This window comes from Lytechinus variegatus, chromosome 15, assembly GCF_018143015.1.
Source record: "Lytechinus variegatus isolate NC3 chromosome 15, Lvar_3.0, whole genome shotgun sequence".
NCBI lineage: Eukaryota > Metazoa > Echinodermata > Echinoidea > Temnopleuroida > Toxopneustidae > Lytechinus > Lytechinus variegatus.
Window position 1 is genome coordinate 2,740,725 of NC_054754.1, and position 16,776 is coordinate 2,757,500.

Below are 16,776 nucleotides of genomic sequence, written 5' to 3' on the forward strand. Positions count from 1 at the left end.
AAAGTATCCTATTTCTAAATGTCTGGTTTGTAGTAATGCAATCACAGTAGGATCGACGAATACAATGGGATTTCAGTTGCAGATATCATAATTTTTATGAACAAATTAACTACTTTATATGATCAATGTTTTCCTTTCAAAGAAATGAAGGAGTCAGACACTGGTGGTTTCATGCATTGATGACCCATTACATAACCCTTATCCCACCACATTGTTTTCAACTTTGAAACAAAAAGTACTTTTTAGGGGGAAGAATACAAATTTCAGCAAAAAAAGTAAAAAATGGTGTGAAATAGATAAGTGCTTTTTACTCACCCACGTATTTAAATATAGTAAAGAAATAAGAATAATATTGTTAGTCCAGGTATGGATCTTCATTCTTGTCGTAGTCTTTTACATGATGGATGCATAAGAAATGTGTGGATGTGAAAATATCGCAATAAGTTCGGACTGGGGTAATTTGCTAATAGGTCCATGATTTGAGCCAGCCAACATGGGGCATGTTGAGCCATGGTAATTCTTATGGTAATGTATAAAAATAAAAAAAATCTTAAAAAGCCATTGATATGCAGGCAGAAATGAGCAAATTCACATGACAATTCTTTGACTTTTAGAGGATGTTTTGATTGTAGTTAACAGTAGGCCTGTATCTGATATGATAATAAGCCCCAATATATAACAAGATTACCGTAGTGACATTTCCATGGATTTAGGCTTGTATGAAGACTAAACATATTTGACCTCTGTCTACGCGAACTTGATACGAATCATGACTATAAAGTGTGCCCACTCAACCATGTTTCATTATGTGATATTTTGAGAAAATATGCGGAGGAAACAAACTGAGATACTTGGTTCAAGTACGGTACGATTACTCTATGTGAGTTATGTAAACATTATACAAATAACAAGGCCCCGTCTTACATAGAGTCGCGATTTATCTTATCAACCACAACTATGGAAAGCCAGTAACATCAACATCTATTGTAGTTGTTCAAAATATTTTCTATGATGTTTATTTATTGTTTTTATTTAAAATAAGTGTGCTTTCCTTCGATAACGAAATTTCTGTAGGAAAATTTATGACATTGACGGATTTTCATAGAGCTGGGAATCACTGGATCAATCTTAACTCTTTGTAAGACGGGACCCAGGTGTTGCGGCGTGATTGGGGTAGGAACGATCCTTATGGTTTTTCTGGTAGTGAGCACAAAAAAGGGAGAAAGAATAAAAGATTCATCAAGAAAAATAGGATGTCAGTGTCTTTCAACTATTAAATAACCAAATAATTCAAGGAGGGGGGGGGGTAAAAGTCACGTAGCCCCTCTTACCCCCCCCCCCCCATTAAAACATCCCCAATTGCGGTCATGTCAGTCACTATTCCACTAAATATCACGCACACTTCTCCAGCCATCGTCAATGCCATGCAAATGCATCATATCAATCATGAGACTTGAATTTTCGTTTTGTGAAAAGAGATAGCCTGATCATTTCAGAATGTACTTTTTTTCTTTCGTGACCTTCAATCTAATACATTGTTTTGTATGTGGGGAAAACCCATTTAAACAATACTAGTGTGCTTCTAATAACACTTAAATGGGATGTTCACCGTGACAAAAAGTTTATATTAAAAATATCATTAAAAATATTGGTGAAGGTTTTTGAGAAAATCCGTCCAAGATTAAAAAAGCTATTAGATTTTTGTTTTCATTTGTGATGTCGAATGTGAGAAGCTTCCCACGTATCGTAAATTTAACCCCCACTCCTGAGGGAAGAATATTTTTTAGTCACCAGGAGCCTCTATAATTAAAATTTGTGCATTATATACATGATAGATGAATATGGCTGCTAATCGTATCTACTCGTATATGACGTCAAAAATTAAAAACTTTAAATCCTATTAACTTTCTTAATCTTTGTTTTCTCAAACATTCACCAAGTCTCCTTTATTATTTTGTCTGGTATTTTTACAACAAACTTTTCGTCAAGGTGAACTTCCCTATAATGACGCACTTCATAAATATATATATGAATATATATGTATAGCTCTGGGGAACGTTGATTTAAGCAACGCCTACCATTGTTCTCTTCATCCATTTCTTTACAATATTTAAATAAAAAGAGTTGCCAAAGCTGTTGTACATGTATAACTTTACACATTTATATATATATATATATATATATATATATATATAATTTTTGCATGGCAAACTGAAACTATATGACAATTAAATCACACACGAATAGGTAAATAGAAAACAGTGTGCATATTAGATAGCAAATACTCATTCAGAAAAGAAATAGTTATCTTTCTAATGATCCGACCCTTAAGCCGTTTCCCCTTTTTTATTTGAAACGTATGCCTATATTTTATCACCCCAAAGCCATATATTTATTCGTTATGATTATAATTCTTTCAATATAACATATTGCATTAAAGAAATTAAATGTTTCAGAAAGTAGAGAAACCTTGAAATCTTGTAAAAACACAATTGTCACATCCGATGTCTTTTCAAATGGAAATCATATCTCAAACTAAGTCTCAAGCGAACAGGTCGTCAACTTGTTTCAGTATTTATTTCTTGCTAAAGAAATGATATTACCGTGCAGATTTGATCAATCGTTCGGAACGATGTGCAAAACACGTAATGTAGGCCTACATCTGTCTCAAAATCATATTTCTTTTTCGATTGAACGACGCGCTTGTAGATAAAAGTTCTGAAAAATATTATGCCATGCTTTTGATCAACAAAAATACAATTGACATAGAGACATTTCTGTCAAAAGTTCAAACAAATTGTCCATTGTTGAGCAAGTCCATTGAACCATATTGTACTAATTCAGCTTCGGAGCGTAATATCGGTGATACAGATATATATAGTGCAGTAACACTGGCAGTACAAGGTAATTGTGTCAGTGTTTGGATATAAAAATAATCGTAACATGTGAATGCTGGATAAAATGCCATCTTTACAAAAATGTCATCAAGTATGCCTCATTTCAAGGACCAGTGAATGATGACAGCTTTGTTGGCTTGATATCTACACGTTAAAAGCATGAGTACCGGTAAGTATAATCCTTAAAATATTTCTTAACTATGTTAACTGACTGCAGTTTGTGGCTGATACCTGTATGAACTTTACAGTTTATTGACTGTTCTTATAAATATTTGTCTTCATTGTATAGAATGTTTTCATCGGGATTTGTCTGCCATTCCTTATTTTTCCTTTCTTTGAGAAATACAAGATGCAAAAATACTCCATTTGTTACAATAACGCAAAAAAGTCATCAAGTGTCATCAAGTATGCCTCATTTCAAGGACCAGTGAATGATGACAGCTTTGTTGGCTTGATATCTACACGTTAAAAGCATGAGTACCGGTAAGTACTGCAGTTTGTGGCTGATAATTAATTAATTAAAAACAGAAAACAGTAAGGACCTCCCTCATCACCACTTTCAAAAAACCCGGACGATCAACTACTTTCTTTTTTTACTTGGCCTTATCTCGAAGGAAAAAAAAATCATAAGTAACATGTGTGTTTTTTCTGATACGCAGTATACTTCACTAAATTAGACCCCAAAAGAGCCAATCTGGAATAAAATTATTGGAAATGGGTTTTCAACTGATTTGAGTAGGTATGGGTGTCAACATTTTACCAAAAAAAGTTAGGTGGAATACGGGGTGGGGAAAGTGATTTTTTCAAGGTCAAAGGTCAATGACCTTTTCATATATACTGTATAATGGTATCTCTGAGATGAAAAGGCTCAGGTTGGCGATCATGGTGTCAAAATGTACAGATTCTTACAAGAAGATCAAATAAAATAAAATTAAATACCTATAATGCACATTCACCCTTAAAATTCAAGGTCAAAGCCTTTCAAAGGTCAATGCCCTATTATACATTATATACCATAATATATAATGATTTATCTGAGATAAAAAGGCACAGGTTGGTGATCTTGGTGTCAAAACGCACAGTTTCTTGCAAGAAGATCAAATGAAATAAAATCAAGTATATAGAATGCACATTCACCCATAAAATTTAAGTTCAAAGGTCATTGACCTGTTACACATTATATACCATAATATATAATGGTATATCTGAGATGAAAAGGCACAGGTTGGTGGTCAAGGTGTCAAAATACACAGATTCTTAAAGGAAGATTAAATAAAATAAGAATTAAGCACCTTGAGTGCATATTCACCCATAAATTCAAGGTCAAAGCCTTTCAAAGGTCAATGGCCTTTTTACATTATATACCATACTGTATAACGGTACCTCTGAGATGAAAAGGCGCAGGGTGGTGATCTTGGTGTCAAAACGCACAGATTATTAAAAGAAGGTCAAATGAAATAAAATCAAGAACATGGAATGGATATTCACCCATAGAATTTAAGGTAAAAGGTCAATGACCTTTTATACATTATATGCCACAATATATAATGGTATCTCTAAGATAAAACGGCGCAGGTTGGTGGTCTTGGTGTCAAAATACACAGATTCTTACAGGAAGATTAAATTAAATAAAATTAAGCATTGAGAATGCACATTCACCCATAGAATTCAAGGTCAAAGGTCAATGACCTTTTTAACGTTATATGATAATAATAATAACAATAATAATAGCCAATTTTTATAAAGCGCTTTTCCCAGAATGGCCCAAAGCGCGTTACAGCATATTATTACCCCGGTCATTGGATTCATTTCAATCAAGCACGAAAAGTGCACAATTTCCACTCCCTGGGGAGCATTCCTTGCATTCATCGCAGCCACATTATGGCGCTGGCAAAATCAAACATACAATATCTTTCGCATCCTACCGGGTACCCATTTAGCACCTGGGTCGAGAGTGGCAAAGTGTGGATTAACGCCTTGCCAAAGGACGCTAGACCGCGGTGGGTTTCGAACACACGACCCTCTGTTTACAAGGCGAGAGTCAGAACCACTACACCACGGCTCTGAGATAAAACACCGCAGGTGATGATCTTGATGCTAAAATGCACAGATTTGTACAACAAGCTCAAACAAGACAAAAATATGCATAAAGACTAACTTTCACCCTTGAAATGCAAGTTCAGAGGCAATATATATATATACATGACATAAAAATAACCAGAAAATTTTCCTTTATGTTCATATTTTATTTGTGAATAATGTAAAGAAAAATGGCTAATTTGTAATGAAAACATGGAAGTTTCATAATTTCACTCTGAAATAATGAAGGTCATGGTGACTGTATTTATGGGTATAGGCCAATGAACTCTTTCCAAATCATCAGTGAAAATTAGGTTTAAAACAAAGTTGATAACTTGATTGTGGCATGGAGTTATAGTGATTCTGGTGCAAAACAACTAAAACTGTTTGAGCACAAAATTAAAAGTTGAATCCTTGATCAATAATTATGCCATGTCTTTTTCTTTCCAGTGACAGGTCACCTACCTCAATGCTATAATAAATACTATAAACTACTAGCTTAATCTTCTGAAAATGGATAGGATAGGTCCAATTATCATGTCACAGCTAGCATCAACTGAGAGCATTTCCAAATAGCAGAGGGATGATGATGAAAAGACGGCCATCATTAGAGCTGCAGCTTCTGTCATATTAAATGGCATTAAGTGTATGACATTACGTACATGTATCTCAACTTCAGCAAAGATCATATTCCCTTATTACTTTAATTACCTCTCATTACGAGTTGCCGAAATCTCTTGAGATGCTAATGCTGCCGGACAAAAACTTCATATCTGATTCAACCTTAAATCATCCATGATGCTATTTATGCTAGGTATCAGTTTGTAAAGGGATCATATATTTGGTTCAGAACAACTGATTGTTATTAATGCACAAATTAGGCATATAATAATGAAATTCAAAAGGAGATAGTAGCTCACAAGTACACATCGACCTAACTAACAAAACTCCTACAGCACCACTTCCAGTTCTTGAGAATCAAGCTGTGCAACATATCAGTAATAAATATAGATCCTTGTTTGATAACCCTTGACAGAACGTAAGGTTTTCGTGGAATGGGCCAGATCAAAGTACCTGAAGATGTCAGAAGGCTTTCCAGAGTTTAATTAGTCTTTGCTGAAGTTGGGACATTTAACATCATTTTCTTTGACAAAAGCTGCAGATCTAATGAATGCCTTATTTTAAGTCTTCATCACTGTCCCTGGCTATTTGAAAATTACTCGAATGATGCTTACTCTGACTGAGAGTTAGGCCTATCCATTTAAAGATTAAGTTGTAGTTTATAGTATCATTGTAGCATTTGAGGTTAGTGACCTATTGCTACAGAGAAAAAGAAATGAGTACCTTGATTTAGATTTATAAATTGTACATCTAAATGCTGCTACTTCAGACAACTTCACCATTTTCAAATTATATAAATGACTTTTTTCACTTTTGGCAATGCATTACAATATACAGTGCGTATCAAAAAAAAGTTTACACTTTGAAAAAGCCCTGGGAATTAAAAAATATACAACATGTGGGTAATTTTTTCATATATAATCTTGGGGTTGGGTCTCATCTATCCAATGAAAGTAAAAGTTTTGACAGAACGTTACACTTGAGTGAGTATTGTCCATTTTTGTAAAGCTCGCAGAAATTTTGCGCAGAAATGCTTGTTTCCACGCAGTGTCAAGGGGAAAGGTCCAAATCAGACTTACCCTGCAAAACATTTCTCATACATTTCCCTTGCACTTTTAGTCAATTGAAATAAAACGGATACATTCAAGCATTTTGTAACAATTTTGCCACCCAAATTGAAATTTCAACTCTTAGTACGCACAACATTTACCCTTTTTGTGCCAGCTGGATCTGAGGACATAACTGAATCTGAACAAAAGTTTATTTCAGACATCTCCAGCATTTTTCACTAAGTTTTTATCATTTAAAGTGGGTTTACATTTCATTTTTCATTTAATACTTGTTTCTCCACACTTTTCTTAAGCTTGAAAATGATTAACAAAATGAAAATCAAGCCTAAGCCATTTTATGTAAATCACAGCTCAGTGTAAAGCAAATATTGTCACGATGGCCTCAGTGTGTGGGGGAGTGGGATGGGGCGAAATGCAATCTTCAAAGTGTTTTGGGCAAGGAAACAAGTAGAAAAAGGTAAAAGATATCTTCAAATCAATTTTACTAGCTAAATTCAACGTGTTCTTCATGATTAAGGTCTACTTCTATTCCCATAACTATTTCAAAGTTCTGCGCAAATCATTTTTCACTAACTTTTCAAAAGTAAGTGGTGCTCATTCAAGCGGAAATATTTTTCGACAGTTATATCGTCATTTGCTTAAATGGATCTGTACCAATGTTAAAATGTGTACAAATTTTTAGGATATTAAACATGTGTAATCTTACAGGGTTTTTTCAAAGTGTAAACTTTTTTTTGATACGCACTGTATATTAAAAGGTGTTATTTGATCTTAATTTCACCTCGAACTTGTATTTTGAAAGCAGAATTGATCAAGGATTCAACTATTAATTTTGTGTTCATTTTCCATGCAGGCCAGTCGTTTTCAATTTCTTTATCCCATCAGAATCACTATACCTACATGCCACAATCAAGTTATCGACCTATTACTTAATTCCCCTGACATTATTGAAATAGTAAATTGACCTCTAACCCCTAAATACATTTTCCTGGTCTTTATCCTTATTTCAAATGAAATTATTTTACATCAAGGTTTTCATTACAAATACCCATCTTTTTTTTACATTTAATAAAATAAGGGATAACTTTCTCTTTTATGGGGGGGGGGGGGGGTCAGGGGTCATGCAAGGATATATATAGATATTAACTTTTGACCTATGAATTTGGATTTCAAAGGTGAATGATTATCCTTTATGATTCTTTTGTGCCTTTTTATCTTCTTGCAAAAATTGCTTTTTGACACCAAGATCACCAACATGCAGCGTTTTATCTCAGAGATATTATATGATACATATGTAAAAAAAAAAGGTAATTGACCTTTGACGTTGAATTATGGATTCATATGAATTCTAGGTGATTATTTTTATTTTATTTGATCTTCCTGTACGAACCTATGCATTTTGACAGCAAAATCACCAACCTGCGCCTTTTCATCTCAAAGATACCATTATACCGTATGATATATAATGTAAAAAAAGGTCATTGACCTTTGAAAGGCTTTGACCTTGAATTTATGGGTGAATAGGCATTCAAGCTGCTTAATTCTTATTTTATTTAATCTTCCTGTAAGAATCTGTGTATTTTGACACCATGATCACCAACCTGCACCTTTTCATCTCAGATAAATCATATATTATGGCATATAATGTATAAAACGTCATTGACCTTTGACCTTAAATTATATGGGTGAATATCCATTCCATGTTCTTGATTTTATTTCATTTCATTTGACCTTCTTTTAATAATCTGTGCGTTTTGACACCAAGATCACCAACCTGCGCCTTTTCATCTCAGAGGTACCGTTATACAGTATGGTATAGAATGTAAAAAAAAGGTCATTGACCTTTGAAAGGCTTTGACCTTGAATTTATGGGTGAATAGGCATTCACGCTGCTTAATTCTTATCTTATTTAATCTTCCTGTAAGAATCTGTGTACTTTGACACCATGATCACCAACCTGCACCTTTTCATCTCAGATAATAAATCATTATATATTATGGTATATAATGTATAAAAGGCCATTGACCTTTGACCTTAAATTTTATGGGTGAATGGGAATTCTATGTACTTGATTTTATTTTATTTGATCTTCTTGTAAGAATCTGTGCATTTTGACACCATGATCGCCAACCTGCGCCTTTTCATCTCAGATATACCATTATACAGGATATATGAAAAGGTCATTGACCTTTGACCTTGAAAAAAATCACTTTCCCCACCCCGTATTCCACCTAACTTTTTTTTGGTAAATGTTGACACCCATACCTACTCAAATCGGTTGAAAAACCATTTCCAATAATTTTATTCCAGATGGTTACTAATATCGGGATACTAAAGAATGTTCTGTAATCTGAATGGTCCAAACCTGAACACATGATATTCAGCGAATTGCACTATTGCATCCAAAATGCACTATCCTGCACTTTGACATCATACCAAAAGTACTATCCTGTACTCTGACTTCAGAGTGCAGGATAGTACGAGGTCTGGAATGATCTAGATTCTAGAATTATCTAAAATTTAAATTGAATAATAGCATTCGGGGCAACTCAGTAACAAGATAGAGGAGGGGGTTGCATAAAACTAACAATGCACGCATTCTTGTGCATAGAGGACCTAAATAATGAACTCTGTGCTCGACTCGCAAAATGGATATACCGCACTCGATCGGTCCTGCGGACCTCGGTGCGATATGTCCATTGGCTCTCCTCGCATATCGTTCATTATTTAGCCCCGCATGCACGCGCTTACGTGCATTATTTGTATACTATATAATGCTAGTTATGTTTTAATTTTCTAAGCGCTTCACACATTGCAATTATTGTTACCCCGGTCATAGGATCATTATACAACTCCCAAGAATGTTCTGTAATCTGATTGGTCCGAATCGGAACACATGATATTCAGCAAATTTCACTATGGCATCCAAAATGCACTATCCTGCTCTCTGACGTTATACCAAATGTACTATTCTGCACTCTGACGTCATACCGAATGCATTTTTACGTCAGAGTGCAGGATAGTGCGAGGTCTGAAAATATCTAGAATTATCTAACGTTAGAATTTAGATCAAATATAGCATTCGGGGCAACTCAGTATAACAGGGGTGAGAGGGAGGAAGTTGTGTAAAACAAACAATGCATGCATTCTTGTGCATGGAGGACCAAAATGAACTATGTGCTGGACTCGCCAAATGGATATACCGCACTCGGTCCTGTGGCCTCGGTGCGGTATATCCATTGGCTCTTCTCGCACATCGTTCATTATTTGGCCCTTCATGCATGCGCTTACGTGCATATAGATCGAGTGTACCGCTCCCTTCCTGTGGAGATCCGTTATGCAAAATGAGAGAGAAAAATGTTGTCATATTTGGGTCTTCCTTCACAGCCCCAACCCTCCATTTTTGCGCCATGCCGCGGCTATTTATCTTTATTTTAGATGCAGGCACTGTGATCTTTTGAATTTTTAGCAGATTCGAAATAGAGTCCAGCAAATGACCGGAAGGGGGGGCGGGTGGAAAATAAAAATTCGACCACACGCAGCAGGCCCAGGGGCGGAAATCTCTCCCAAAAGGGAGGGGGGACAAGGGGCTAGAAAATTTGACAAGCAAAAAAAAAAAATTTAAATGTAAAAAATTTAAGGTAAAATACATGTTTGATTGATGTATCTTTTTTTTTACCATCATAAAAGACTACAAATAGTAGGGGGGCATTTGATACTATTTTGAGTAGAGGGGACACGCCCCCCTGTCCCCCTGGGATTTCCGCCCATGAGCAGGCCTATCGAGGAAATCGATGCCCGATGCAATTTTTTGAACTTGATATCCACATCCATCGATTATTTTGAGGCAGATAGTTAATGCTGAAATCGTGCCCCTTTTCAATATTTTAGTAACGTGTGGTTCTTTAGGTTGGTCATCCATCATAAAGAAACTTTTTCCCGGCCTTCTCTTCTTCCCTCTTTCTTTTTTTTTCCTTGTCTCAGTTTCGCGCCCCCTGAATTGGGTCACGTGTCCTTACCCGCTCCGCACTATTGGATGTATTAGGCCTACACCCCCTCCCCCTCCCACACACAAACGCACACGCACTGAAAAAAATCACACAACAACAGATTAATGCGTTGTAGATTTATTAAAATTATTTCTTTTGCCAGTAGTGGTCGATCCACCAAGCCAAGCTGAGGATGGCTCCCACCGTCGTCGATGGTGTCGACCATCAAGAGGATTCAAGCGATGGTTGATCTTAGCAGGTCTGTTCATGGTGACCTTCCTAGAAGTAGGATCAGTCAGGACACTTTCCCTCTTCCTTGATGACTTCACATTTCAGTTTGATGTCAGTACTTCTTACATGGGGGCAATATACGGACTCATCACGGGCCTACCATATTTTCTGGGTAAGGCAATTATAGTTCTTAGTAATAACCATGTCAATTAAAAGCATTGCATTGGCTTAACATGATAGATAACACGAATTTATAATCACTTGTGAGTAAAAGGGAGGTGGGGATAGTGTAAAAAGGGAGGGGAGCTATAGGGATTGGGGATATTTGGGTGAGTGTGTGCTGTGGGATGTGCGTGAGGGGATACATTATTTTGTCCGGGCATAAGCCTCGTGAACTGAAGGAGGGTGGTTCGGTTCTATTAGGCCGAGTCATTCATTTCATTTAATGATCTTTCAATTTTTAAAAGAAATGCATGGGGAGAGGCGAGAAGAAGATAGAAAGAGCTAGCAGTCTATATTGTAAGGGAGAGTGTGTGTGTGTTCATGTTAAAGAGGAGTAGAGCTTCAAAGGGGTCGCAGAACTCTTGGAAAAGTGCTAGGGGGCTGGATATGCCAAAAATTAAGAAATCAAACATAATTCACGTTTGTGTGTAGAGCTAGAAGTTTATACCGAAAAGGTAGGCGACATATGCCTCGTAAAACACACTTCTACTTATCTGGGAGGGACGTTCTGCTGTTAGTCTATTCCTGGACATGACTTTGATGCGAACGGCAGGAACACGTTCTTTTTACGTCAACATTTTTATTGAACTGTATTCAAAACATGATTATCTTTCTAAAATAATGTTAGCATTTAATAACAGGACTAGGAAGGGATCATTCCCATTACAATTACAATCCTCATTGACAGGGATGTCCGGGTCAGGAACAAACGATATCTGTCCTTTGGCTAACTGTCAATGGGTAGGCCTTAAACAATCCTCCTAACAACAGGTAACAGAAATACCTTTAACCATTTAATTGACTGAAATTGATCTTGATCACAGGATTAATCAACATACTTCTGCTACGCCATTTCTCCGTTCGGCAACTCATGATAGTTGGTGGTATACTGTCATCAGCGGGACTGATCGCTGCCTCATTTACCACAACAGCATCGCAGATCACTGCATCTTTAATTGCATTTGGTGAGTCTCTAGTGAAGTGATTCAATAGCTATGCGAAGGGGGGGGGGTGGGACTAAACAGCTGCAGGCCTATTTAAATAGGCCAATGTTGATTTCCAACTGGTTTTATGCTAATTCGTCTCATTACCAACTCGTCTACTATCATTTGTTCTATCATCAATTCGTCCACTATCCACACGGTCTTAATGCCATTTCGTCCACTCACCATTTCGTCTAATAAGCAGTTGGTCCAATAGCCATTTAGTTCACATAACATTTGGTCTAATTGTACTAAGTGTTAAATGGGCGAAAAGAATGAATTTGGGTATTAGACCAAGTGGCTATTAGACGAAATGGTCATAGACGAACTAGTGATTAGACAAAGTGATTATTCGACGAAATGGTTGTTAGACAAAATGTTGGACGGAATGGCATTAGACTAAATGAAGGTAGACCAAGGGATGAGTGGACGAGTTGGCAATGGACGAATCGGCAGTTTACCTATGCCAAGGACCAATCATTATGTTGAGCAACTCTATTTTTTTATTTAGAATCAATCGCAATTGGTGGTACTCTGCTGGCCATTTCGTTTACAAATAGTTGTACCTCTGCATGGTGTAGAGGGGGAGGGGGGGCTTGGAGACATGCCTCAAAAGATTCACGACCATAAAAAAGGAGAAAAGGAAAAAAAATGGAAAGATAAAGATTGAAATACTATAGTATTATCTGAATATCATGTCAAACTCTATTTAAATATCAATTTTTTTTTCTTTCAAATTTTGCTGGCTAGATTTACTCGATAGCACCTTTTATAGACCTTTTCTCCATCCGAAGTATCTGGCCCATCAAATTTTTCTGCTCATTGCGTACGTCTCTGATCGAGGTATACAATTTGCTGAATTGGCCCGTATTCTGAAGTCAGGTTTAATTTACACCACGGTCTAGCTCTCTGCTTAAATTATGGGGGGGGGGGCAAAAATTCAGAAATTCTGTCTATATTGTATATTTCGTATGTTTACTATTTTTGTTTCAATTTGCTTTCATAATAAAGAAAATACTCCAGTTATCATTCCCAGACAAGTATGGACAACATCGGCCTCATATGAGTTAATAAATTGATTGTGTATTGTTATGGATTTGTGCCCTGATTGGCTTTCTATAGTTAAACCACAACTTTGACCCCAGGGTTTAGCTTAAACCCGAGTTTAGAATACGGGCCATTGTGTCTAATAAGAAAAAGAAAATCACGGTATAAACATCTTTACCCGGCAACCTGTATTTGTATTATTGTTTGATTATTGCTTCTGTTTGTCTCAATCCAATGTGCAGGTTTAGGTTACATGTTCATCATTCTGCCGTCTCACTCCTGTGTCCCTGACTATTTTCCTGATCATTTCGAGATTGCAACGGGTATCTTTTCATCAGGTTCAAGCGTCGGTGTCATGTTAATGCCGTTGATTTTTGATGCCGTAACCTATTCATACGGATGGAGGGGCGGTCTCCTAATTCTTGGTGCGTTTACCACTCATTTTATTCTCATCGGCTCGTTACTACAAACAACCGACCGAAAACACCCGAGACAAGACGATCTCACTCATCGCGATGCCGAAGACTTTGCTCATAGAAATGTCAACTTTGAAATGGATTCCGTTGGTGAGAAAACTACTGAGAGCGAAGCCTCGATGCATGGCTGGTCGGATGATAGGGTCCGCAGTTCAAACTCTACTCCACAAATAAAAACAGGACTTCCTTCGAAGTCAACCGATGATAAAATCAAAATAGATCATGGGGAGCTTGGTAATTGTGATAGCCACCAGCCACCGACACTTGCCAATGATATTTCTACAGTAAGAACAAAGACAAAGTCGAAATCCCCTTTGGAAGATGAGAATAAAAAAGCTTCTACGCCTAGTCTGAACGTGGACGAGGTCGTTAATGACCGTGAAAATAACAAGAAATGTTCTTTTCACACTCTCTCGTCCCCCGTAAGGTTCTTCAAAAAGCATCCCCTCATGATCACAGTTTGTGTTCAAGTCTACATTTTTGCTCTTACCTACGGTACCTGGCTTCTGTTCACCATCCCCAACGGTCAAGCCAAAGGCCTAACTGACCTGAGGGCTGTCCAACTCTCAATCGCAGGTGGAGTTGCCAACTTTTTCGGTCGATTCTCTTGTGGCTTCATCACCTCAAGAAACGTCGCACGAATCGAAGTTTGGTACATGTTTGCGAATATCGTTTCAGCAATTGCATTCTTCGTGAACTATGTGGCTGATTCCTTTTGGTTCCTGCTGATTCTCTCTCTAGTGTTTGGATTTTCGATCGGTTTCAAAATTCCTGCACAATTTACTCTTGTGATGAATGCTGTAGGAGAGAAACGCTTCAAAACAGGGCTTGGGATACTCTATGTGTGCAGTGGCTCGTCCTTCCCATTCCTTGGTTTCGTTGTAGGTTTGTACAGGAATTCTAGAGTTTTCATACCACGACGCAGATGGAATTAAAGAACACGGTAAATGTATTGATAATGTTAGTCAAATGACAATGAACAGCTGGGAGGTCTTTGTAGAAAATGGGTGAACCGAAAAATCAGTTCCGTCCTAAGTTTCGGAGCTACAAATATGTCGTTTGCCCAGAGTGTGACTCGCTAATTTTCGACAAAGACCTCTTTCCTGCCCTTTGTAATGAAGGGCTTTTGACAATGCATTTTCTATGTTCTTTGAAAGCGTTCTGCGTCTCGAAAATTCCCTATTTATTGTTGAATAACTTTTGGTTTATAATTTAATGATACTTATTGTGCAGTCACACCATCGGCTCCAAATCGATCGATGGTATGATACTGGAAATAATGTAACAGCTTTATTCGATCTGGAATCGGTTTCGCCAGAGTGACCGTGGCATAAGAGAGAGAGTAAAAAGTATCCTTCAACAATAAAGTACATAAGATTCAATGTTCAAACTTTGGATAATTTATTTTTATGCTATTTATTAGATTATGTCCCTTTTCTTGAGGATCAGAACAAAAATTGATGTTTACCAGAATCAAATGAATAAATCAAATCAAATAGAAATATGCATGGCATTACGGAGCCAGTAATGGGAGCAAGGCTGTACATTCCTGCTTTAAAGGGGAATCCAACCCAAATAAAAACTTGTTTTTATTAGGAAAAGAAAAATCAGACAAGTTGATAGGTGAAAGTTTGAACAATAATTGGACAAACAAAAAGAAAGGTATGAATATTTAAAAGTTGTAAATATTGGTAATCACTATACCCATGGAGATTTCAAATTGGCCGCATATGGGATGTCATAGTGATGTAAGGCAAGGACTACTCTTCCATTTACTCCAATACATATTATGGCTAAAATGTAATTTTTCCCAAAAGTTTTATTTCAAATTATATTTTTCTTTCATGAGGACATAAAACAGTATACTACATGTGTTATATTTAGATTACTGCCCCAGGGGAATGGGTACTTAGGAGAAAACCACAAATCCCTGATAATAAAGTACATGGCCTATGGGAAAGTTGTCCTTGCCCCTTGTCATAATTTACTTACCCAGATGCCAATTTGAAATCTACATAGTATTAGTGATCTCAATTTTAAAGCAGCTATAACTTTCGTATTGCTTGTCCAATATCTTTCAAACTTTCACCATTCTGTTTAATTTATGTTTTTCCTTCCCATCACAACATTTTACGGCCAAGGCTGGATTCCCCTTTCAATATTTTGTTATCTTTGCAACGAGAATTCATATAGCTTATACCAAATATTTCGATCTCAACTTTATTTTCGAAAATTAAACTGAATGGCCAAGTGATGTATTCTACGTATTTGGCACCTCGCTTTCAAATATGTTTTAAGCATTTTACATTAATGCGTACGACCATAATTGTATGCTTTCCAAAAGGATTAACATAGAGAAGTAACAGTTAACAGTTATGAGCAATCATGAACTAATCGTGATTAAGGTAGTCATGAAATATATGTTATACAACGTTCGTATAAAATAATGTTCGTGGTTCATATTTCGTTTCAGGATCCATCTTTGACCGCTTTCAGTCGTATAATATCGCATTTTGCATCATGGGGGCACTGGATGTGTTTGCTGCGATTCTTATCATCTTCCCTGTTGTCTGGCCAAGATTTTACAAAAGAACAACTGACTGATATGCATGGAATGCACATCGTCCGGATCTTCTCAACAAGGCTTTCTGAACTGAGATGCGCACATAAGTCCAATCCGATGTGATACACCATACTTTACTTTTAAACACTAAAAACCCGAAATCATATAAACTTTGAACTGCGATATTGATGGATGGGGAGATAACATTTTTTTGAGAATCAGATGCATTCTAGTAGAATGGGTTAGGATTATATTCACTGAATATAACCTACCTAATGTCCATAGTAGGTCATAAAATAAAAAAATTTCAGATGATGTCACGAATGCTCGGATTAACGAATGCTTTTTCGTTTTCGGATAAACTGATATTTTTTTTCAGTTTCAGACTAACGGACATCTCGGTATATACGTTTGTTATGTTTAGGAGTAAAGAAACTTCGGAATAATCAACAGACCTTCTGAACTGCGGGCGATATTTAATTTGTGTTTTCTTAGTAGTAAAGTCAAACAGACATCCTCAGGGAAGTCCCTTTATAGTCCTACATAATTCATGCCCTTTGAACTTCCTTGGTATGACGGTTGTTTGTACTTTGTACTT

General features: G+C 36.6%; 2 protein-coding genes across 2 annotated transcripts in view; both read left to right on the forward strand.

The window, feature by feature from the left end:
- Nucleotides 1–2,872: 2,872 nt before the first annotated feature.
- Nucleotides 2,873–16,472, forward strand: LOC121429303 (monocarboxylate transporter 9-like). The gene is made up of 5 exons (XM_041626305.1): nt 2,873–3,380; nt 10,820–11,059; nt 11,934–12,074; nt 13,382–14,500; nt 16,089–16,472. Exons 1-5 carry the CDS (start codon nt 3,371–3,373, stop codon nt 16,217–16,219), a joined length of 1,641 nt encoding a protein of 546 aa, XP_041482239.1. The 5' UTR covers nt 2,873–3,370; the 3' UTR covers nt 16,220–16,472.
- A 128-nt stretch (nt 16,473–16,600) lies between these two features.
- LOC121429301 overlaps nt 16,601–16,776 on the forward strand; it is a 2,114-nt gene continuing 1,938 nt past the window's right edge. The window contains exon 1 of the mRNA XM_041626304.1: nt 16,601–16,776. This exon is cut by the window's right edge and continues 1,938 nt beyond it. The gene's annotated coding sequence lies outside the window, so the exon portion shown is untranslated.